The 24,196-nt window shown below is 35.6% G+C and overlaps 3 protein-coding genes across 3 annotated transcripts; all 3 read right to left on the minus strand.

The window, feature by feature from the left end:
- Positions 1-149: 149 nt before the first annotated feature.
- On the minus strand, positions 150-6,500 carry LOC131643181 (uncharacterized). Its single transcript, XM_058913336.1, has 15 exons — positions 6,340-6,500; positions 5,645-6,032; positions 5,404-5,481; positions 5,111-5,166; positions 4,276-4,395; positions 4,102-4,172; positions 3,805-3,898; positions 3,450-3,653; positions 2,492-2,743; positions 1,766-1,874; positions 1,540-1,607; positions 856-925; positions 700-774; positions 518-609; positions 150-418 (listed from the first exon to the last, which is right to left on the minus strand). The coding sequence occupies exons 2-15, from the start codon at positions 5,960-5,962 to the stop codon at positions 343-345; spliced, it is 1,683 nt and encodes a 560-aa protein (XP_058769319.1). The 5' UTR covers positions 5,963-6,032; positions 6,340-6,500; the 3' UTR covers positions 150-342.
- Positions 6,501-19,693: 13,193 nt separating this feature from the next.
- LOC131643185 (uncharacterized) lies at positions 19,694-20,749 on the minus strand. The gene is made up of 4 exons (XM_058913339.1): positions 20,448-20,749; positions 20,267-20,356; positions 20,091-20,187; positions 19,694-19,996 (listed from the first exon to the last, which is right to left on the minus strand). The coding sequence occupies exons 1-4, from the start codon at positions 20,647-20,649 to the stop codon at positions 19,858-19,860; spliced, it is 528 nt and encodes a 175-aa protein (XP_058769322.1). The 5' UTR covers positions 20,650-20,749; the 3' UTR covers positions 19,694-19,857.
- A 1,829-nt stretch (positions 20,750-22,578) lies between these two features.
- On the minus strand, positions 22,579-24,196 carry LOC131643210 (UDP-glycosyltransferase 13-like). Its single transcript, XM_058913362.1, has one exon. The coding sequence runs from the start codon at positions 24,180-24,182 to the stop codon at positions 22,776-22,778; it is 1,407 nt and encodes a 468-aa protein (XP_058769345.1). The 5' UTR covers positions 24,183-24,196; the 3' UTR covers positions 22,579-22,775.

Genomic DNA, 24,196 nt, shown 5'->3' on the forward strand with positions numbered 1-24,196 from the left:
GCATACAAGTCCTACCTTAATGCACAAGATACTTGCTTAAAGACAACAACCTATAGCTTCAACAGCGATCAAAATCACATTGAATTTTATTCAGAAAACTCACTTAGGAGAGATTAGAGAGAATAATTTACAATATTATATTACTTACAGAGAAACGCATCATCATCGACTGGAAAAAAATATTTATCAAAATGTAAATCTTGATTCTTACATACAGACATATAGACCGTCTTCTGCCTATAACAAAGTGAGATTGTGAGAGTAATTGGCAAGGCAGATAATGCAGAAACTACAACAAGTGATGCTCTTTATCAACTGATCTTAGAAATGCGGATGAAATGCTCAAGGTCTATGATAAACATATTTTGTTCTGGGATCGACAATAAGACCCTTTCCTCCATTCACTTCTAAGTCATGCCTACAAAATATTAGTTCAAAACAAATTATAACCAATAATTTAAACATAAGTTATATATTGACAAAAATTAGTTAACAAATGAAAACATTAAGGCTTAACTGAAACACAAAATCTGGAATTGTCAATTGCTCACGCGGTACGTATCTGAAGAGTTGCAGAAGTCTATCAACATATACTACTTTCTTCCAAACCTAGAAATCAAACACCAACGGATATAACACAATTAGGATGTTCTCAAATAGGGATGAATCAATTAAAAGAATTTGATTTTCTTAACATACCACATTGTCCACCAGTAACTGTAGAGCTAATACTGTAACTTTAAGTCCTAAAGTTGGATGAAGAATATATATTGCCTGGACATATCAGACTGAGATCAGAACAAAGACTACAAAGGTCTAACAGTACTGCATCGGGAAAGCATAAATACTGCTTACATGTAGGTTTTGCTGGTGCTTCCGTCCAAGTATTTGTTGTAATTTTTTCATCCAACCCAAGTCTGGTTGCCTGTGCATACAAAAATAGTGTGGAGAAGGGTGACAACTGATCTCTAGAAAACCATATTAGCAAGCATTGCATAAAGTGTGGAGCTACCAATTATAGAAGCTACTTATAAACTATTTAGCAGAGAGTTTAGATTGACAATGTATCAAATGCCTAACATGTGTCAGTGTGAAACACCAACATATGTGGTTAGTTTAGTTCAATCATTTATATTTACTCAAACTATTACCGTTGTTTACGTGTTTGTGTCAGTGTCGTGTTCGGTGGCAGTGTAAGTAGATGTTTCCTTACCAGCAACTAAAAAAAGTACCACTGATACAATGAGATTTTTAACAATCACGTAAAACGCTATATACGCCCGTACATCGAGAGTTGAATTTCTAGTTCTCTTATATTTCTGATTGAATAAAAGGTGAATTTAATTAATTTTAGAATTTAAAATATTTTTTATTTAAGTAAGCGAACAATTCCAAATCCCCTAATTAAGGTTTAGTGCTAGCCAATTTCTGTCAACCATCGAAGTATTTTTCATAGACAACCGTTGGCTTATTTTATACCTTCATTTTTAGCATAAAAGAATAACCAATCTTAAATCCTAGAGGTCCATTAACACTTACACTTGTAGAGATGCGGCAGAATGAGAGTATACAATAGTATAAGGCTTCTGTATTATTGGCTCAAACTCCTGAAATATAACATTAAGATAATTTTCAATATACTTGAAAGCATAACAGGGTGAGGGAAAAAAATATGGATTCAAAATTAATGATAATATTAAATGAGTCCCACTTATGCATGTCAACAGTGAAATATGTCAAACTGAAGGGTGAAAATATGAATCACCTTCACCACATAAAGCACAAATCGCTCCAGATCAAGACATCTGAGCAAAAAATGAGCCCCCACAACAACCATGACAGGACGACCATCACTGTCCACCCCTCCACGATAGCTGAAAAACACAAACATCTTTGAAAATAAATGTCAATTTCATTCTCAATACATGCATGAAAACTTCATTTCAATTGGTTAAGAAACAAAAAGATATTAACCTTTAAAGAGCATAAAACTTCATTATTTGTTTATCATCTATTAAAATATTTTATGTTCTCTTATGTGGATGAACATCACTGTCATCATTATAGGACTTCTTTATAAAGTCTTTAAAATTTTGGTTCAGAAGCCAACAAGAATTGAAGAATGTACGACACAAATGTCAGTTTATCATGTATTGTTCAAACGGCAGAAAACTCCCAAACCCAGAAACCTTACATTTCACTGATTGCATTAGAATCAATCACATTTAAGGTGAATAGTACTAGCTATTACAGAATCATCGGTGATTAGTACTGATTATCTCTAACTTATGAGATGATTTCCCTTATATGATTAATGATTAATACCATAAATAAAAGATATACATGTGTATAATGTTTAGCAATAGCAACACATTTTTCTTCTCAATTTCATGAATCCATATAATGAAGTAAGCAAATATCCCAAGTAATTTTGGAGCTGAAAGTAATCAAAGTATACAAAACAAAGGCGATGAAATAGAAGGACCCTTACACAATCTTCATCTCTGCAATTTCAGATAAATTTAAGGATTTTGCTTTAGAAAGATATCTAGAGTGCAGAGAATATTCTTCAGCGGCAGACAATGGTGGTCCACCTAGGTCACCGAATCCAAGTAAATTAGCAAAATTCCAGCCTCGTTGTGCTTGAACAGTTTTCTCCCACTGTTCCAGACGTCTTTCATCAGGGTCTTTAATCAAAGACATGAAGGCAGGATCTAGAAATGAATCTAAATATGATGAAGTCCTATAAAAGCAACATTTATCAGGAATATTCATCAAGTAAATTTTAGTAATGGATATCCCTTCATTCAAATCAACGGAAAAACTAATGTTTGGGGAAATGATAAAATAACATTATGTTAGTTTTGTTGCAAAAGCTACAAAAATGAAGCAGAAATCGTCATGGTCATTGTTAATGCTGGAAATACACTCTGACAAGATGAAGCACAGCAGCATTGTAAAGAAGAAATAGAAAATTTTAAATTATAATGTAAAACCATATTTTGGTCTGACATTTGCTTTTTCTCAACCCTTCACATTTTTTTCCTTTTAGTGCCAAATATATGCAACCTTTCTTTAATTTATTTAGTCCTCTTGACCTTGTTACTTAATAAACAAAAAAAATGTTCATGTATCATGTTAGGATAATGTGACAGCAATCTCTGCTAATGTGACAATTTGTCAAACTCAACAATTTAGGTAAACTTGTCTAGCATCCTTATACTATTTAAAAATAAATAAATACCTATACACGCCATATATAGAACCTTTCAATATAATATAATCAAAACGAAAAAAAATCATGCCAAGCTGAGATATATATAAGATATGAAAAAATAAAAGTAATCTTGAATGAAATATAAAATATCTTACTAAAATAAAAAATATGAAAAAGTAATCTAGAGTGAAATATAAAATATGAAAAACTCTCTTACTAAAAATTTACTGACCTGCGAAACATGCCAACATCACTAACAGGAAGATCAACTGGTTCTAGAGATGGTTTTGGACCCTTTTTTTTAGGCAAAGGCTTTATTCTGATTTTACGCTCATCTATGGTAGTCTCACCATTCTCATCCCCAACATCCGCAGGAAGCTTTGACAGAGCCACCTCCTCCTCGTGTTTATCCCGAGGAAAGTAAAGTGGAAGCAACCTACATGGAAAAAATGCAAACTGTAACGGGAAAGAATGAATAAGTAATACTTACAGAGTATGAAGTGAAAAGCAAATAAAACAAACTGGCATAATATTTAGAGAAGTTCCTTTCATTTGAAACATTGCAGGTATCAGCAATAGAGAAACACCTTTTATAGATGTCGATATCAATTGTGCTGGTAGTACAAAATACAACAGCTGTTACATTGTTTTTCTGCTTCTCAAGGAACCGCCGCACAGTTCCTAAATAAAAAGACATAAGAAAATGTGAAAGGACACAACTAAATACTCATGCATCTATTTTCCTTCTTATGCTGCACGTTGTCGTCCCCTTTATCATTAATTTAAACAACACTTAATGTTAAACTATTTAATTTATCAAGTCAAGTTTTCAAAAAAAAAGTCAAAGTCAATTTAGAAACTGAAAACATGAGGAGAAAACTCACTTATAGCTACATGTGCAGCTGGCTCACGGGGATAGTTCTTTGCATCTGTATAAATACAGCCCATGGCAATGCTGCATTAACATATGCAGAAAAAATAGCAAATTTTAGATATTTGAGGTGACATGGGAGAAGCTCCAACTATTTCAAAAAAAAAGAAATACAATTTTTAAAAACCTTTGAAGCCCATTTTCAATTAGAAGCTCAAGGCAAGAACGATAACAATGACTTAAAGCATTCTCTGCAGCAGTGTGGTACTTCATTGCATACTTTGGACCAACTGTATGGATAACTTTCCTGCCAGAATTTATCAAGGCATAGAATATCATATTCTAGGTATCTAACTTCTAGCCAAGAGAGCTGCATGCAACTAAGGAAGAAATATAGGTCAGTAAAAAGGGGAAGAATACATTAGCATAATTGGTTGAACACGGCATATGAATAACCGATCTCTCATGCTAAAACATAGAAAAAGATAAAACACGCCATAACATAGAAAACACGTGCCAATATGATGGGTACCCGGAATTCAGAAGCAGAAATTAAGTAAAAATAAATAAATCAAACAATGGAAAATAGAATGTACTTAATTGATGAAGAAAGAAAAACTGTAGAAGGGAAAGAATCCCAATCTATTCCGGAGCCCCGCTCCTCAGCGATGGAGAAAACTCTCTCTGCCTAACCATGGCGGTTCCCTCCAATATTCTTATGTAATAGTAGCCATCAGAACTCACTCGCCTCACTATTTATACTACGAGCTTACTAAGGCATAACAAACCTACCAACTAAGTAGCCTACCCCACTCTTTATTTACTTACCATACCATACTCGTTATTACACCAATGCAACAACATTAACTTCAAAATATTACCCGTTTTCCTTTTTTTCCGGACAGGAGGCAAAAAAGTAAGCCATTATTGCTAATTGGCCTTGGGGCTTCCCAAATGGAAAATGGAGATAACTACTTTCTGATTTTGAAAATGTAAATTTAAAGTGGCCAATATATACAAACCTTGCAGGAAGGTCATAGGCATTGGAAACTTTAGCCATCCCTGTTCGACACCCACCCTGTCAAGAATAAGATATATGATATCATTTAATTTATCATATTTATATATCATTGACAAAAATTGCTTCCCAGGTTTGATGTATATTTATCCCAATTTCCCAGCCAAACTCTTATTCCAAGTATGAATTCCAATATTTTTCAAAAAGATTATATTATAAATACTAAATTTACAAAATGTTATCAACATTGAGCTCATAACAATATACTACTGCAGAAGCAGTTAATACGAAATATACCAAAGTTGCACATTCTTCTGCAAGACCGGGTCCAGCTGCAGCATGCAACCCAGGGCTGCTGTGTGCTTCATCCATGACCTATTGACAAGAAACCGAACCCCGATGAAAAATACAATTTATTAGCAGCATTATATTTTAATTGATCTTTTATCAAGTTTATTTAAAATACAGATCCTTCTTTAATAACTTTATGCAAGCATTCTATCACTTAATATGACAGTAAGCGAGGATTATGACTAACCTCATTTGTTGAGTTCACCACAGCATCCACCTCAAGGTTCCAAGGATTCCCTGTCCACAAATATATCCGCAAATTTATTTCATGGTCCACCGGAAACCTAGCTTCCGAACCACCTGCGCCACTTCCACTTCCCGATTTAAACGCCAAAGGATCAGGAAAATACGGACTGGCAAACGATGAATCTCCATTGCCACTCTCTAACAAATGCTCGACGTCAATCCACCTAGGAACTTGGTCTAATGTCACAACAGAGTCCCCACTGTCATTAGGCAATCCGCCTCGGGACATGGCAGACGAAGCCGCCACATGCCCATACATTTCCGGAACTCCAATGTTCCAACTCTTTTCTTGTAGTTTTATAAATTACCCTTTTCAAGTTCCACAAACACTGTAACAATTGAAACAATGTAGCAATACATAAACAAATTACCATAACCAACCTCAACAATAAAGAACTAGATATACAAGATTCCAAAATAAATTCCAAGAATTAACATTTAACATTTTCTGGCAATGTGATGGAAAATTATAACAAATTAACAAATAGAAAATTCTATCAAATTTTAACGAATTAAGATATGCTGAAGGAAAAACCTAATCCTATACTAGAATTATCAATGTGATAGAAAATTTTAGATATATCTATATAATTGAAAAGGGAAAAAGCTTGATTTGATGTGAAAAACATGAATTACCTGAAATTGAAATCTGGGTTTCGAAAAAGAACACTTTTTTTGTATAGTTTGTCGCTAAAGTTTGATATTTTGGGATCAATGAGAAGGGGAAAAAGTGCAGTGCTGTTATTGCAAGTTCCGCGGGACGAGAGACAGAAGAGAAAAATGAAAATCTTGTTTTGTCTCAATATTAACAATAATGATTAACTACCACTTAACGTTAATTATTATAAATTTGATTTTTTTTTTTATTTCATTTTTGGGCTAAATAGATATTCAATGTATATTTAATTTAATATTTATGAAAAAGAGAAAATATGGGAGTGAGTTTTAATAATTTAGACCATTCCTCTGCCCTGGATATCTTATACACCACGCAAAATTTCAATTTTGTTCCTTTCTTTTGTAGATGCACATTCGGAAGCACCTAATATTTTTAAATAATTTGATTTCTTCCGTAGATACATCTACGAAAACGTATAAAACAAAAGAAAACACAGTTTATTTTACCTTATTTTCAATTTATCAATACTTTCGTATATGCATCTACGGAAGCACCCAATATTTTTAAAACAAAGGTACTTCCGTAGATCCATCTACGAGACTGTCTGCTATTTTTTGAATGTATTGTAGATGAAATTAAGGACTTTTCAAAGATGTTTTCTTGTTGCTTTATTGATCATAAATATACACCACTAAATTCTATATATGTTTATCAGGCTTGTAAATCAATAGAAGAAGGGTATCTACCTAAAGTTACTTTTATAGTGGTCCAAAAGAGACATCACACTCGTCTCTTTCCAGTCAACAACAAAGAGACAGATAGAAGTGGCAATATTATGCCAGGTTCTTTGAAGTTAATTTTATGACATGTCTGTCATATCTTACTCTCGCCAATTGAGAGTTATTTAAACAGTAATGCATTTAAAATACAACAGTAGGTAGACCAATAAAAATACAATATATAAATAATGTCGGTCAAAGTGTTGAGTACATCATCAAATACATACAAAAATGAAATATAAATACACCATCTAATATAACTACTGAGTGTGTCGGGTGTCATGCTGCGTACCATCCTGCGCATCTCCTCTACCCCCGTCTGAGTCCACCAAGGGCTCTGCTGGCTCTACCCCTAGCGTCAAGTGTCCCACGGATCCTAGCACGATGTCGACGGTACAAAAATGCACTATCTGCCAGCCGGATCATATCATCCAGCACACGCCTATAAACACTCCCCTCATAGAATAAACTCTCTACAATGCGTTGATGCCCCTGTCAGCTATCTGACGACATAGAGGAAGAAGATCCTGAGTGTGGTCCAACTGAGTCTGATGCGCACGGAGAATCTCCTCGTGGGCTGGTCTAGGCGGACCTCCCTCTGCAGCTTGAAGCATGTATGGGTGTGAGACTCTGTAGTACCGGGAGATGTACCCCTCGGCACAGCTCCGGTCGTGCTCTACTGGCGTCGCCCGTGCCTCTTCAGGGACCATGTGATGCTCCCAGTCTGTAAAGACCTCATCTAACTACCTGCGGGGTCATGGCGATAGGAGCTGAGACAGTAGGATCGCGAGGTATTGTCTGCTCATATCCAAACTGACGCATGACGCGCTCCGGAAGATAGCGTACAACAATAGTCGAGCTGGCGGCCAATCATCCAGAATATAGAGTTATCTCATCAAACGAAACCGTCTCCCGGTGCTCAGCATAGCAGTAGTACTTGATGTCCTCGACGACCATGCGGTCAAGACTGCGCCTGTAGGGATTCGGCACCTGGTTCCCTCTAAGGGGGTGAAAGCACTAGCACGCGGCATGACCTCTGTGTACTCCTCTACCTTTCCCCAGCCAATAATATTTAGGAAGTGTTGTAGTATCAAACCTTGAAAAAAAACGGTTATTTTAAAGTACTATAAAAAAATATAAAAAAGTAGAAGAGTATAAGATTGTTACCGCCAATAGAGTACAGCTGCCCGCAACTGTCCTTGCCTTCCACAGGCATCCCTCTCCAAGTATGTGGTAATTGTACGTCAGTACAGCCGCTCTCCAGTGATACTCATGGATATATGTGCTATTTCTGATAAGTACGTCAGGTAGACGACGTCTGTGAACGACGAGCTCGTGTCCACAAAGAGCTGAGTTCCTGTCAAATATAGGAAGTAGCATCTCAGCGCCCGCTCTCTGTGTGTAGCATGCTCCAACACGTCCCCCTCAGCCTGGCGTGCCGTAGTGACCTCTGCAACATACTATCTATGCAGGAAGCTAAACCTGACGTAGGCCCCTTGTGTCATCTCCACCTCCTCAATGGCCTCATCGGGATCAGCCCCCAGCTCAGCAATCAGCATCTCTTGAGCTTCCGCCTTCGTCAGCCTACTATGACAAAGGAGGGTACCCCTGAGTACTGTTCCAACCACTACAAACTCTATTTTTGTGGCTTGATCGTTCGTTTAAAACGTCAAACAACCCTTACATTGTCTCTAAACACTATTGCTAAACCTATCAATTCATTTCTACACCTAAATATCACATTCTAATTCAATTTCAAAACTACTCTAAAATAACTAAAAATTCCAAAAACTTACCGATTAAAATATCGCTTTGAACTTGATAGAGATTTGAAGTTGATGTTGACAACGTAGCCGAACTTGATATCGCTTTTGAGGTAGGGGAAAGATAGTTTGGGGTTGAGAGAGTATGAGGTTTGAGAGAGTTTGAATTTGAAAATGTGAAGAATGAGGGAGGGGAAAGGTCTGGCGCGAGTTATAACACCAAACATTTCCGTAAATGCACCTACGGAAGTCTTACGCATGTGCATCTACGGAACAAAACAATGTTAAACAAAAAAATGGTACTTTCGAAAATGCATCTACGAAAGCACGAGGGTATTTTTGTCAATTCAGTGGTGCGTAAGAAGGGCATGAGGTTGGTTAAGAAATCCTCTTAATTTAAATGATTTTATTCATCAATTTTACAAGTGGCTTTACCTACTCTAAATTTAGGGAAGTGGAGGGGGATTTGAATCTAAGTGATGTTATTTTATTTTATTTTGCTATTCGCACCGGTGACGGCCCACCACAGGTGGACCACTAATCCGGCTCGTGCGGAGAGGCATGCTGTTAAGTGCCAAATTGTAGTTATTTTGTGTATCTAAATAGTGGCACTTATCAATGTTTTTTGTTAATACCGTTTGAATAATTCCCCGTTTTTGTGTAAATATGTATACTTTGTGAATAGATGTATTTTCATATACTTTTATACCGTTTGATAGTTTTGTTGTATTTTTGTAGGTATTCTTGCGTTTTTGGAGCCTGGAGGAATAAAGTGTCGAAGACACGGCTGCGAGAGAAAAGAGGAAATAATTCTGCTGTTCTGGTGCAGGGCGCTTCGCGCGCTGTAGGGCGCGTCGCGCCCTCTTTGAGTTTGAAGAACATAAGCTGGCAGAAGTTAGGGCGCGTCGCGCCGGATAAGGGCGCGTCGCGCGCTAGGGCGGTTTGGTAAATTTATACAGGGCGCGTCGCACTGAAGTAGGGCGCGTCGCGCCCACTGCGAAACTCAGTTTTGTATAAATAGTTAATAACAGATTTTTTAGGTTTTTTATCACCTCTTCTTGACAAGTTGAGCTCTGATCCTTTTTTGGTAGTTTAGAGGCTTAGGAAACACCATTGGGTGCGACGTCATGTGGATTGATCATGGATCTGACTCGATTTCATTGTACCGGTGAGATCTTTCCGATTCATCTTCTCTCTTCCCTTTGTTTCATTCCAATGGTGGGTGTTGTATGTATGTTTCTACTCTTATTGTATGTATATTTGTGGATCTTGGGATCGTTTATATATTCGCTTTACAAATCATCATTGTTGTTGTTCTTGATCTTTTTGCTTAAATGCTCTGGATTTGTGTTGTTGCAGACATGGACACCATAGATCTTGATTAGGAATGATAACTGTTAGTTTCTGGGTTGCAGACATGGATTCAGGACTAACAATCGTAGTGGGTATCGAGTCTAATGCCTCCGTGTTGTTTGTGTCGGTGGAGAAATCGCTGATGTGAATAGTACGGTTGAGCTTTCGTCGGTGTTGTAGACATGGACACCGATGTGGCGTCTCGAGTGATGCCCGGTGATGTTGACGCGTATTGTGAGTGTCAAGCGATAGATCTTCAGATTTAAGTATTCGACAGGTAGAACGAAATGCAACTCCATAACTATTTCTCTTAGACTATTGAGATTGTTTATCTGCTTTTATTTACTTTTCCCGCATTTACTTTCCGCACCCAATTCATGAAACTTAGAACGCGAGATAGTCGAACGGCAGTTCTTCTCACCAATCTCTGTGGACACGATAATTCCCGGATGAATACTTCCAAAACTTTTGTTGCTTGCCGCTCTACCGCTCCAACAAAATGGCGCCGTTGCCGGGGATTGGTTGAGATTAATCGCATTGCGATGGTTTTATGTTTTAAGTTTCGTATAGTTTTGATTAAGTGTTTGGGCAGGTCATTTTCTTTAGGTTGCGTTTGAGGCGAAAGCATTGGCGTACCGCGAGGAAGTTTCTTACCATTCGCGAAACAATAAAGGCGTCGAGCTAACGACGTTAAACGAGCGCTTGTTGGGAGGCACCCCAACGGTTTTATTTTTCTGTTTTTCTGTAATTGAGTTGTGTAGGTGTTAAGTGGTGGCTCACTGGAAAATCTGTCTTTTTAGACTGGTCTGGTTTTTCTGGTGTAGCGCGCGTCGCGCGCTCATGGGTGCGTCGCGCGCTGGGTTGCTTTTGGCCAGTGACCTCTTTCTAACGGGTCACTCGGCTCGCCTTTTTCCCACTTACACCAAGGCTTTATAGTATAGTATTTTATCGATTTATTTTTAATTCTTTTGTTTGTGTTTAGACTCAAATTTTGGCCCGATTACTTGGAGTCGCATTTGATAATTCTTCGATTTTGATTGATTCAACAAGCCGGTTGTGCGGTAATGATTGATCGAATTTGTACGTTGCAAGGTACTCGTTTATCGCTTTCTATAGCATAGCATGTTTAGGAGACTTTTCATTTGTACAATTTTCATACTATTCATTCTTTTTGCATAACTTGCTCATGACTTGAATCACAATTAGTTTCCCCTTTTTACCATAAATGTGAGGTGGCTTTCCATTGTGTATATATGTGAGTGACCGACATTTCTTGTTTTAACTGGATATTATTATGTTTAATCTTTCGTTTGTATCGATTTTGTGAATGCACGAAAGTGATCAAGGCACTTGTTTGATTTTGAGCACAACTACCATAAGCCAAATGTCATTTTACCTTGTGAGTGTGTGACCATTTGTACCCCCTTTGAGCCTTTTTGTCATTGTCCATTTTGTTTTTGAACTTGAGACATAGTTCACCCTTTTTGATGGATTTTGATTATCTTTGTTTTCTTGACCTTAACTATGATGTTTAGTTGGATTTTTACCTTGCCTTAGAAAGTAGGGAGTATTCACTTTATGTTATGGTTGAATTCAAGTTGGGGAGAAGGTGTTTGCCTCTTTATGTTGTGATTGATGTGAGGTTAAGAAAAGAAAAAGAAAAAGAAAAAAAAAAGTGAGAAAGAAAGAAAAGAAAAAGAAAGAAAAAAAGAGAAAAGCTTGAAAAAGAAAAGAACAAAAAGAGTTTTGAATAAGAGTGTGCTAATAAGTTTTGTGTTTGGTGTGAAATTTGTGATGAAGAGAAAAGTTGGATTGAAATTGTATTGTTTGAAACTTTGTGGAAGTAATTACTCCCTTAGGTTTAGGCAAGTTTTTGTTTCGATTAGCTTTAGGACTTATCACTTGTTTGTTAACCGAGCCACATTACAACCTTGAAAGCCCTTGTGATTCGTGTCGTTGCATTTTCAATACTATTTTTAGATGAACGCATAATTTTGTCTATTGTTTGCAAGATTGTTGGATGAGTGTTCAAAGTCCTCACCTTTCTGTGTTTTTCATCTACCGATGAGTTTTTGCTAGACGTGATTCGTGATTGAGCTTATTTTTGTTTAGAATGTTTTGTATGATTTTTGTACTTAGGAATCGTTTCATTTTCATGTTGTCGTTGTAGGATAGTGGTAAGTGTTTACTTTGTTCGTACGTTTTTGTTTGAACCGTACAATTGTTTTGTTTTTCTAAACTTTGTTGATTCTTGATTCTTTGGATTTTTACTTTTGCGATTTGAGTGTTTAGCCCTGTTTGAGGACAAACAGATTCTAGTTGGGGAGAGTTGTTAAGTGCCAAATTGTAGTTATTTTGTGTATGTAAATAGTGGCACTTATCAATGCTTTTTGTTAATACCGTTTGAATAATTCCCCGTTTTTGTGTAAATACGTATACTTTGTGAATAGATGTATTTTCGTATACTTTTATACCGTTTGATAGTTTTGTTGTATTTTTGTAGGTATTCTTGCGTTTTTGGAGCCTGGAGGAATAAAGTGTCGAAGACACGGCTGCGAGAGCAAAGAGGAAATAATTCTGCTGTTCTGGTGCAGGGCGCTTCGCGCGCTGTAGGGCGCGTCGCGCCCTCTTTGAGTTTGAAGAACATAAGCTGGCAGAAGTTAGGGCGCGTCGCGCCGGATAAGGGCGCGTCGCGCGCTAGGGCGGTTTGGTAAATTTATACAGGGCGCGTCGCACTGAAGTAGGGCGCGTCGCGCCCACTGCGAAACTCAGTTTTGTATAAATAGTTAATAACAGATTTTTTAGGTTTTTTATCACCTCTTCTTGACAAGTTGAGCTCTGATCCTTTTTTGGTAGTTTAGAGGCTTAGGAAACACCATTGGGTGCGACGTCATGTGGATTGATCATGGATCTGACTCGATTTCATTGTACCGGTGAGATCTTTCCGATTCATCTTCTCTCTTCCCTTTGTTTCATTCCAATGGTGGGTGTTGTATGTATGTTTCTACTCTTATTGTATGTATATTTGTGGATCTTGGGATCGTTTATATATTCGCTTTACAAATCATCATTGTTGTTGTTCTTGATCTTTTTGCTTAAATGCTCTGGATTTGTGTTGTTGCAGACATGGACACCATAGATCTTGATTAGGAATGATAACTGTTAGTTTCTGGGTTGCAGACATGGATTCAGGACTAACAATCGTAGTGGGTATCGAGTCTAATGCCTCCGTGTTGTTTGTGTCGGTGGAGAAATCGCTGATGTGAATAGTACGGTTGAGCTTTCGTCGGTGTTGCAGACATGGACACCGATGTGGCGTCTCGAGTGATGCCCGGTGATGTTGACGCGTATTGTGAGTGTCAAGCGATAGATCTTCAGATTTAAGTATTCGACAGGTAGAACGAAATGCAACTCCATAACTATTTCTCTTAGACTATTGAGATTGTTTATCTGCTTTTATTTACTTTTCCCGCATTTACTTTCCGCACCCAATTCATGAAACTTAGAACGCGAGATAGTCGAACGGCAGTTCTTCTCACCAATCTCTGTGGACACGATAATTCCCGGATGAATACTTCCAAAACTTTTGTTGCTTGTCGCTCTACCGCTCCAACAAAATGGCGCCGTTGCCGGGGATTGGTTGAGATTAATCGCATTGCGATGGTTTTATGTTTTAAGTTTCGTATAGTTTTGATTAAGTGTTTGGGCAGGTCATTTTCTTTAGGTTGCGTTTGAGGCGAAAGCATTGGCGTACCGCGAGGAAGTTTCTTACCATTCGCGAAACAATAAAGGCGTCGAGCTAACGACGTTAAACGAGCGCTTGTTGGGAGGCACCCCAACGGTTTTATTTTTCTGTTTTTCTGTAATTGAGTTGTGTAGGTGTTAAGTGGTGGCTCACTGGAAAATCTGTCTTTTTAGACTGGTCTGGTTTTTCTGGTGTAGCGCGCGTCGCGCGCTCATGGGTGCGTCGCGCGCTGGGTTGCTTTTGGCCAGTGACCTCTTTCTAACGGGTCACTCGGCTCGCCTTTTTCCCACTTACACCAAGGCTTTATAGTATAGTATTTTATCGATTTATTTTTAATTCTTTTGTTTGTGTTTAGACTCAAATTTTGGCCCGATTACTTGGAGTCGCATTTGATAATTCTTCGATTTTGATTGATTCAACAAGCCGGTTGTGCGGTAATGATTGATCGAATTTGTACGTTGCAAGGTACTCGTTTATCGCTTTCTATAGCATAGCATATTTAGGAGACTTTTCATTTGTACAATTTTCATACTATTCATTCTTTTTGCATAACTTGCTCATGACTTGAATCACAATTAGTTTCCCCTTTTTACCATAAATGTGAGGTGGCTTTCCATTGTGTATATATGTGAGTGACCGACATTTCTTGTTTTAACTGGATATTATTATGTTTAATCTTTCGTTTGTATCGATTTTGTGAATGCACGAAAGTGATCAAGGCACTTGTTTGATTTTGAGCACAACTACCATAAGCCAAATGTCATTTTACCTTGTGAGTGTGTGACCATTTGTACCCCCTTTGAGCCTTTTTGTCATTGTCCATTTTGTTTTTGAACTTGAGACATAGTTCACCCTTTTTGATGGATTTTGATTATCTTTGTTTTCTTGACCTTAACTATGATGTTTAGTTGGATTTTTACCTTGCCTTAGAAAGTAGGGAGTATTCACTTTATGTTATGGTTGAATTCAAGTTGGGGAGAAGGTGTTTGCCTCTTTATGTTGTGATTGATGTGAGGTTAAGAAAAGAAAAAGAAAAAGAAAAAAAAAGTGAGAAAGAAAGAAAAGAAAAAGAAAGAAAAAAAGAGAAAAGCTTGAAAAAGAAAAGAACAAAAAGAGTTTTGAATAAGAGTGTGCTAATAAGTTTTGTGTTTGGTGTGAAATTTGTGATGAAGAGAAAAGTTGGATTGAAATTGTATTGTTTGAAACTTTGTGGAAGTAATTACTCCCTTAGGTTTAGGCAAGTTTTTGTTTCGATTAGCTTTAGGACTTATCACTTGTTTGTTAACCGAGCCACATTACAACCTTGAAAGCCCTTGTGATTCGTGTCGTTGCATTTTCAATACTATTTTTAGATGAACGCATAATTTTGTCTATTGTTTGCAAGATTGTTGGATGAGTGTTCAAAGTCCTCACCTTTCTGTGTTTTTCATCTACCGATGAGTTTTTGCTAGACGTGATTCGTGATTGAGCTTATTTTTGTTTAGAATGTTTTGTATGATTTTTGTACTTAGGAATCGTTTCATTTTCATGTTGTCGTTGTAGGATAGTGGTAAGTGTTTACTTTGTTCGTACGTTTTTGTTTGAACCGTACAATTGTTTTGTTTTTCTAAACTTTGTTGATTCTTGATTCTTTGGATTTTTACTTTTGCGATTTGAGTGTTTAGCCCTGTTTGAGGACAAACAGATTCTAGTTGGGGAGAGTTGTTAAGTGCCAAATTGTAGTTATTTTGTGTATGTAAATAGTGGCACTTATCAATGCTTTTTGTTAATACCGTTTGAATAATTCCCCGTTTTTGTGTAAATACGTATACTTTGTGAATAGATGTATTTTCATATACTTTTATACCGTTTGATAGTTTTGTTGTATTTTTGTAGGTATTCTTGCGTTTTTGGAGCCTGGAGGAATAAAGTGTCGAAGACACGGCTGCGAGAGAAAAGAGGAAATAATTCTGCTGTTCTGGTGCAGGGCGCTTCGCGCGCTGTAGGGCGCGTCGCGCCCTCTTTGAGTTTGAAGAACATAAGCTGGCAGAAGTTAGGGCGCGTCGCGCCGGATAAGGGCGCGTCGCGCGCTAGGGCGGTTTGGTAAATTTATACAGGGCGCGTCGCACTGAAGTAGGGCGCGTCGCGCCCACTGCGAAACTCAGTTTTGTATAAATAGTTAATAACAGATTTTTTAGGTTTTTTATCACCTCTTCTTGACAAGTTGAGCTCTGATCCTTTTTTGGTAGTTTAGAGGCTTAGGAAACACCATTGGGTGCGACGTCATGTGGATTGATCATGGATCTGACTCGATTTCATTGTACCGGTGAGATCTTTCCGATTCATCTTCTCTCTTCCCTTTGTTTCATTCCAATGGTGGGTGTTGTATGTATGTTTCTACTCTTATTGTATGTATATTTGTGGATCTTGGGATCGTTTATATATTCGCTTTACAAATCATCATTGTTGTTGTTCTTGATCTTTTTGCTTAAATGCTCTGGATTTGTGTTGTTGCAGACATGGACACCATAGATCTTGATTAGGAATGATAACTGTTAGTTTCTGGGTTGCAGACATGGATTCAGGACTAACAATCGTAGTGGGTATCGAGTCTAATGCCTCCGTGTTGTTTGTGTCGGTGGAGAAATCGCTGATGTGAATAGTACGGTTGAGCTTTCGTCGGTGTTGCAGACATGGACACCGATGTGGCGTCTCGAGTGATGCCCGGTGATGTTGACGCGTATTGTGAGTGTCAAGCGATAGATCTTCAGATTTAAGTATTCGACAGGTAGAACGAAATGCAACTCCATAACTATTTCTCTTAGACTATTGAGATTGTTTATCTGCTTTTATTTACTTTTCCCGCATTTACTTTCCGCACCCAATTCATGAAACTTAGAACGCGAGATAGTCGAACGGCAGTTCTTCTCACCAATCTCTGTGGACACGATAATTCCCGGATGAATACTTCCAAAACTTTTGTTGCTTGTCGCTCTACCGCTCCAACACATGCGCACTGGCCAAGCAAGATTGTTCCGCCTGGGAATCGAACTCGGTATTCCCCGAGTACGTCCTTGGACGGGGCTCCTTGCCAATGGAGCTCAACCGCTTGGTTTAAGTGATGTTATTTTATGTTGCAAACAAAGATCATTTAAAAGGTTTGTCCTTTATTAATAGTTTGAGAAAAATAATTTAAAAAATTAAAGAGGGTTTAAGATTCATTGGGTGAGAAAATATAATACAAATACTAATGTTTTAAAAGTTAGATGAACCCTCTTATTGAATTGGTTTAATTTTAAACCGTAATCTAATTTGGTTCAGTCTAGACTAACAAACCGCTAAGTCTGCAAAACTGGAATAAATCTGTTTCAACAAAAAAACAAAATAAATGCATAATTGGGACCGATCTTGCTAAATCAGATGGTTCAAAAAATAAAAATTAATTTTTATATTTTACTTCTCTTGTTTTCTTTGTTTAGATTAAAAAAATTGATTAAAACAAATAGTTAAAATTATATAAATGAAAGATAAAAAATGAAATTAGAAGACAAGAGATAATATAGATGCAAATAGAAGGAAAAGAAATAATGTAGTGTTTGTGGACATTGGATAAATAATGTTGATCTCGAAATAAATGATAAAAATTATGCTAATGAAGAACCTAAAATTACAGAAACGACACTTACTAGTGTTTACGAGTGTTGAATCATATTGTGTGAGTTAAGGAATTAAAATAAATATATAACTATTAGGCATTAATTAGTTTTTTGATTTTTTATTAGGCCTTACATTACATTTATTTTCTTTTGTAAGACAGTTTATTATATTTGTTTGAGAATTTATTTTATAAATTATAATATAAAATAATTTATATTAACTAACTAAAAGTTAGTGTTGGTTTTTATCTCTCAACTCTATCCGTCGTCACTTTTCTTCTTCTTCTGTATCCTCTAGAGAGGGGTGATTTAGGATCGATTTTGATCCAAAATCACCCCTCCAAAATCGTTCTTGTTTCTCTATTAGTTAAATAAGTTATTTTCACATATATTTAGTGTTTTTTTTTGTGATTTCGTCATTTTAGTGTGTCGTTGTTTGTTTTGATTTCTCGTCTTTGTGCGGTGTATTTTATTTTTTTGTCTTTGTGTGCAGTGTTCATTTGTTTCAGGTTGAAAGATGAGTTTCGATCTAGTGCAGATTCTATCTATGACTTTGGTGCCATTAACGCTACAGATCTGGAGGCATGAATATTTCAGATATTTCAATATAGTCATAGTTATATTTGTAGGCATATGTAATTTTCCGTTTTATGCTATTAACACGGATGTTGTGAGTTTGTTTGCAGATTCATCCTTTTTGTTTTTGGCAATTTTTAATTTGTATTGCAACAATGTACTCTATTGATTGGAATGAATGAATATTTTATTTAGTAAAAAAAAAATATAAAATAATTTATTAGAATGTTTAATCATTTATTTTTTCAACTTTTAAGTTTAAATTTAATATTCAGTTCAACCACAGTTTAATCGATTGAACTTTGACCCGCACGTTTTGTCTATTCATTCTTGTGTTCAATTTTTAAATCACGGCAAAATATCTATTTTGGTCCCTTAACTTACCCTTAGGTTCATATTGATCCCTTAATTTTTTTTTTTCGTGTTACCTTGGTCCCTAAACTTCTAAAACGTTTCATTAGAGATAGATTTAGCGACTGATTTCAAAGTTTTTCCGTCGCTAGACAAAAAGGACGAAAATGAAATATTTTTAAAGTTAAGAGACCAAGAGGACACGAAAAAAAAATTAAATGACCAATTTGAACGCAAAAGGTATACTTAAAACATCAAAATGAATATTTTCCCTTAAATCATTGACAAAATACGTATACATGTTTTTGAGAAAAATAGTTTAAAAGAATTAGTTTGAGAAAAAATTAAAAGAGGGTTTGACAAAAATAATTAAAAAAAAATCATTGGGTGAGAAATATAATACAAATACATATACATGTGTTAGACAGTTTTAATTAAAAGAGGGTTTAATATTTCTCTTTTGTTTTCTCTTATGATCTTTGTGTGGGTTTAATATAAAGAATAAGAGATAGAAATTATAAATTAGTTTTGGAGAACATGAGAAAAATTTTTTAATTTTTTTTTTTTGTAACTTCTTTGATAGTCTTGTAACAACTTTTACATTGCGGATAATTTGAATTGAAATAGAGACAATCATATACAATATCAAATACTTAGGGTCTGTTTGGTAAAAATAGTGGTTGACTGATAAGTTAGCTGATAGCTTATAGCTTATGACTGATGGCTGATGACGGATGACTTATAGCTTATAGCGGATGGTTGAGACTAATAGCTTATAAGCTCATCAAAGTGTTTGGTAAAATTAGCGGTTCAATTAACTTATAAATGTAAAATGACATAAAAGATATTTAATATATAATTATTTTATTTTAAATTAAAAAAATTATAAGAGTTAAAAATTGATTTTAATTGAAATAATAAGGATAAAAAAGGAAGAAAAATAATAAGTTATAAGACATAAGTTAAAACGCTATTTGAAATAGCGTCTGAAAAATAAGCTATAAGCTAGTAAAATAAGCTATAAGTTCGTGATGAAAAGACTGTTATCAAACGGGTCTAAATTATCATATGAGCTTATAAGACATAAGACATAAGCTATAAGCTCGAAAAGTTATCTTACCAAACAGAGCCTTAATCAAAAATTGGGTCTTCAAGTAACACTACAATCATTTAAACTAGTAACAAAATTTATAGCAAGTGTTGTCTTTTAAATCATACATAATAATAGTCCATTGTACAATAAGTAGAATTCAAAAACAAAATTTTGAATCTCTGCAAAAGGCCTAAACCTTTTCACATTTTGTATCTTTTCTATGATCCTAGCTGCATCATATTACTTTTCTCCAACCTTCTCTTTCAACATTGCTATGAATTTATCCCTCTCCTCTATTGTCATTCCTTCTGCTGAACAATCACCAACTCCCCATTCTGCACCACGCAAGCAGTACTTGTTCTCTATTTCCTTACTATTCCTGTAAAGTAAAACTCAAAAATGTTATTGCTGAATGCTTTTAACAAAAAAACACACAGATTCAACTATCATCATAATAAGAGCTAAAGAATTACTTTTCTTTATTCAACTTAGATTGCTCAAGCAATTTCTTCACCAACGGAGACTCTTTGATTCTTGCATCATTCTCAGCATATCTCTTCTGGTTTTCTTCTGTTAAAATAAGATAAACATATATATTTTAGTTTCATCATCACAATCATGTTATAAGAGTTTGAAAGATATATGTAACCATTTATTCTGTTGAGGAAATCAATCTTAGGAAGCTGAGGACCAGGAACAGCTTCTAGTCCTGAGATTCCTGACATGAATCCAGCATGTGCTGCAAGAAAGAAAAAAAAACAGTAAGCAATAAAATGAGTTGAAATGAAATAATGCATGCTACATTGAAAGAGGGATATAGGGTGTTCTACCAGGTGTTGACCAGAGAAGAATTGCGAGTGAAGCAGCTAAAGGAAGTGATTTTTGAAGAATGTTGTGGGAAGGAGAAGAAGATAATTCTTTGTCTCTTTTTGTTATAGCAAAGTGGAGATTGTTTTGAGAGGTAGTGAGTTTTTGAGAGAAGGTTGGGATTTGAATGAAGGAATGTAGTGAAGAGGAAGCCATGATTGACATGGCTTGGGTTGGCTTCCCCTGTGGAGACTCCTGCTGTGTATAGGAGATGGAGAGTTGGTTTGGAAGGGAGATAAGGGGGAACAGAAATACAAGGCTGATATTGTTTCTATTATTATTATTATTATATTTTTGTATTATGGCTCCACTTTTACTCTTTACCCTGTGCTACTTGGTGATATTGTCAAGAGTTAGACTTTCTTTTTTCTCTTGTTAATTAATGATAAAAAAAAGTTAGGAATTTTAAGATATATTTTATGGCTTAACTGACTTCTATATCTTCATTTAATTAGGGGTGTTCACGAGTGCGGGTCGACCCACAAACCTGCTAATTTAAATTGAATCAATTTATAAATTATTCGAACTCGTTCATTTACGGGTATACCCAACTCAATCCGTAATAATCTATATAGTTTTGGTTCGGATATCGGGTTTGAGTTTTGCAACCCGCAGACCCGTTGATCCAACTGTGACATTAGTAATTTCATATTTTTTATTATTATTTTAAAAAAATATATAAAATTATTATGTCAATACTAACTATAATTCTAAGATTAAATGTTGTTTCTTATTTTCTTTTGTATCATTTCTAACTTATGTATTTTATAAAAATAATGTGTCTGATGAAATTTTATACTATTATCCAATGTTATATCATGTTAATGAATATTATTAGATATTGGGCCCGTTTGTTTTGGCTTTTTTTAAAAAATGATTTTTATAGTGTTACCAAATTTTGTGAAAAAAATTTTACAAAGAAACTTTTTATAAAAGCTTCAAATAAAAATTTTGTTTGAATAGTTATTCTTAAAATGTGATTTTAGGTATTTCATCTATTTATGGGGAAAAATTTGGATATCAAAATTTCAAAAAATCACTTAATTTTGAAGCTATTTCAAATAGATTTTCATAAAAATCATTTTTGAAATATAACTTTTTGAAAAAATTATGATTTTGACAAAGTTTTGGTCTTCAATTATGTATGTTTATGTTATAGGATGTCAAAACTAATGTTTCATTTTAGAAAAAGCGAATATAAAAGAACTTGTAATATTTTGAAAAACGGTTTTAGAAAATCTATTTTCAAAAATACAAAAAAAAAATCATTTTTTAAAGCTGGAACAAGCTGGCCCATTATATGATGTACTTCATCATTTTGTGCGTTAGAAATGAGTATAAATGTATTGAGTTGTGTTATAATATTTTTAAATTGAAAAAAATTATTATATTTTTATTTGAAACACAACCACAAACCAAACTCAACCCAACCCATAAATGAACGGGTCGGTTCGAGTTGATTTTGATAATGAAATTGCGGGTTGGACGGCGAACTCAACTCATTGAAGTTTTAACGGGTTGGATAACAAGTTGACCCAATCCAACCCAACCCATATACATTCCTATTTAAAATGTGGAGTTTTTTTAGTGTTTTATAATTTTTTTGTATTGGGTACTCAAAATTTAATTAATTTAAATTTTAAATTTGTTTTAAAAAAATATTAAAAATTAACGTAACACTAAATAATAGAATGTTAGATATCCTGGGTAATATTCAAGACTACTAGAATGGCATTTTAGAAATCGCTCAAAAGTTAATAAAAATATTTGGATTCAAATTCATTGATGGGGATGCATTAGTGTTAGATTTTTTAAAGAAGGTCCAAGAGATTAATTTCTATACTTACTAATTTCTATACTTACATATATGATATCTGATTTATATCGAAAAAGATATTATACTCGATTAAATTTTAGGATATTATGATGCTTAACTTAATATTTATTAAACTTAAATAATATCATATATTTTATTAAAAAGAAGTACATTACAGAGAAAATAAAAAAATTAAAAAGAGTTTCATATAAGAAAACTGATCATTTATTCATAGCCTTTGTTTTCTCTTTGATACCAAAATATGTGTTTGCCTCTTACAAATTCAGAATTCTAATGAACAAACCACAATTTTGCATGTAATAATCTAGATGTTACACATGCAATGACTATTGTGGTGTTCATGAAACATTTTTATTATTTATTTTCCCCTAACCATATCCTAAATACTAAACAAAATCAATACTCAATCCCAAATGCTAGAATCAACTTCTTTAACCAAATCATAAACAAACTCTCAGTTCTTTTCAACTTTTTTCTTCCACACTTCCTTTAAGGCTTGAATAACAACCTTAGACCCCCCACCAACACTTGCAGCCTCCCTTGCAGCCTCTTTAATTTGTGTTGCTTTCATACCAACAGATTCATCATTCATCATCTCTTTTATAGCCTCACCAATCTCTTCCCCTTTCACCAAACATTCACCTTCCCACCCCCATTCTTTCTTCCACACACCCCACCCTCCTTTTGAAACCAACTCAGCATTTATCTTTTGGTCTCCAATCTGAGGCCACCCCATGATTGGTACACCAAACCATGCAGCCTCTATCACTGAGTTCCAACCACAATGACTCACAAACCCTCCCACACTTTTGTGACTCAAAATCTCACTTTGATCCACCCATTTCTTAACCACCAATCCATTTTCCTTTATCCTCTTCATTAACTCAAATCCTAATACTTCTTCCAACCCTTCTTCTCCTTCCTCTTCCCTATCAACTTTCTTATCCTTCACCACCCACAGAAACTTGTATCCACTTCTCACCAACCCTTCTCCTATCTCTCTTATTTGATCTCTTCCTACAGCAGTCCTACTTCCAAAGCTAACGTAAATCACCGAACCGTCCGGTTGATCGTCGAGCCAGCTCACTGGAGTAGCACTAGTAACTCCATTTTGCTCAATTTTTTCAAACTCACAAGGTACAAAAGGACCAACTCCATAGATAGGTGGCAACTCCTTCACCACTTTTCCATTGTTAAGAGCCTCTAGGACATTTCCTTCAAGTCCTTCGAAAGTGTTTATCAAAACTCCATGAAGTTTCTTGAGCTTAGGACTGTCCTCCATGAAAATCTTAGAAAATAAACTATTTGGAATCAAGAGTGGGGGAGGGATTGATGATCTTGGTATAGTATCAACTTCTGGAATCTCGACGACATCAGAAGAAGATACAGAAGCAGCCACAGATGGAAAGTAAGAGAAGAAAGAGAACATGGAAGCAGAAGAAGTGAACAAGATATAGTGAGGAACACCAAGGCTTTCAAGAATGGGAAGAATAGGTGAAATCAATGTCATGTCAAAGATGAAAGCGGATAAAGGCGGAGAAAGTGAAGCAAGAAGAGGGGAGAGAAGGTGTGAAGATCTACGAATGGATGCAAATTGGAGGTAAAAAGGGTCGGTGGAAGCATCAGTGTCATGAGAAGGGAGAAGGTGAAACTCAAGTTTGTTGACTTGAGGGAATGAAGAGTGGAACTGAGAGATAAGAAGCTCTTCTGCTTTTGAGACTGTTGGTTGAGGGGTTATGAGAGTGACATGGCACTGGTTTTGGAGAAGCAGTGCTGCTAGCCTGAGAAATGGAGTGAGATGGCCCATGCCAGAGCTTGGCAAGAGTGCCACATGATGAGTTGTAGGAACAAGCAGAGACATGTTTTTTTAATAAT

The sequence above is a fragment of the Vicia villosa genome, unplaced genomic scaffold (genome assembly GCF_029867415.1).
Source record: "Vicia villosa cultivar HV-30 ecotype Madison, WI unplaced genomic scaffold, Vvil1.0 scaffold8, whole genome shotgun sequence".
In the NCBI taxonomy this organism is placed as follows: Eukaryota; Viridiplantae; Streptophyta; class Magnoliopsida; order Fabales; family Fabaceae; genus Vicia; species Vicia villosa.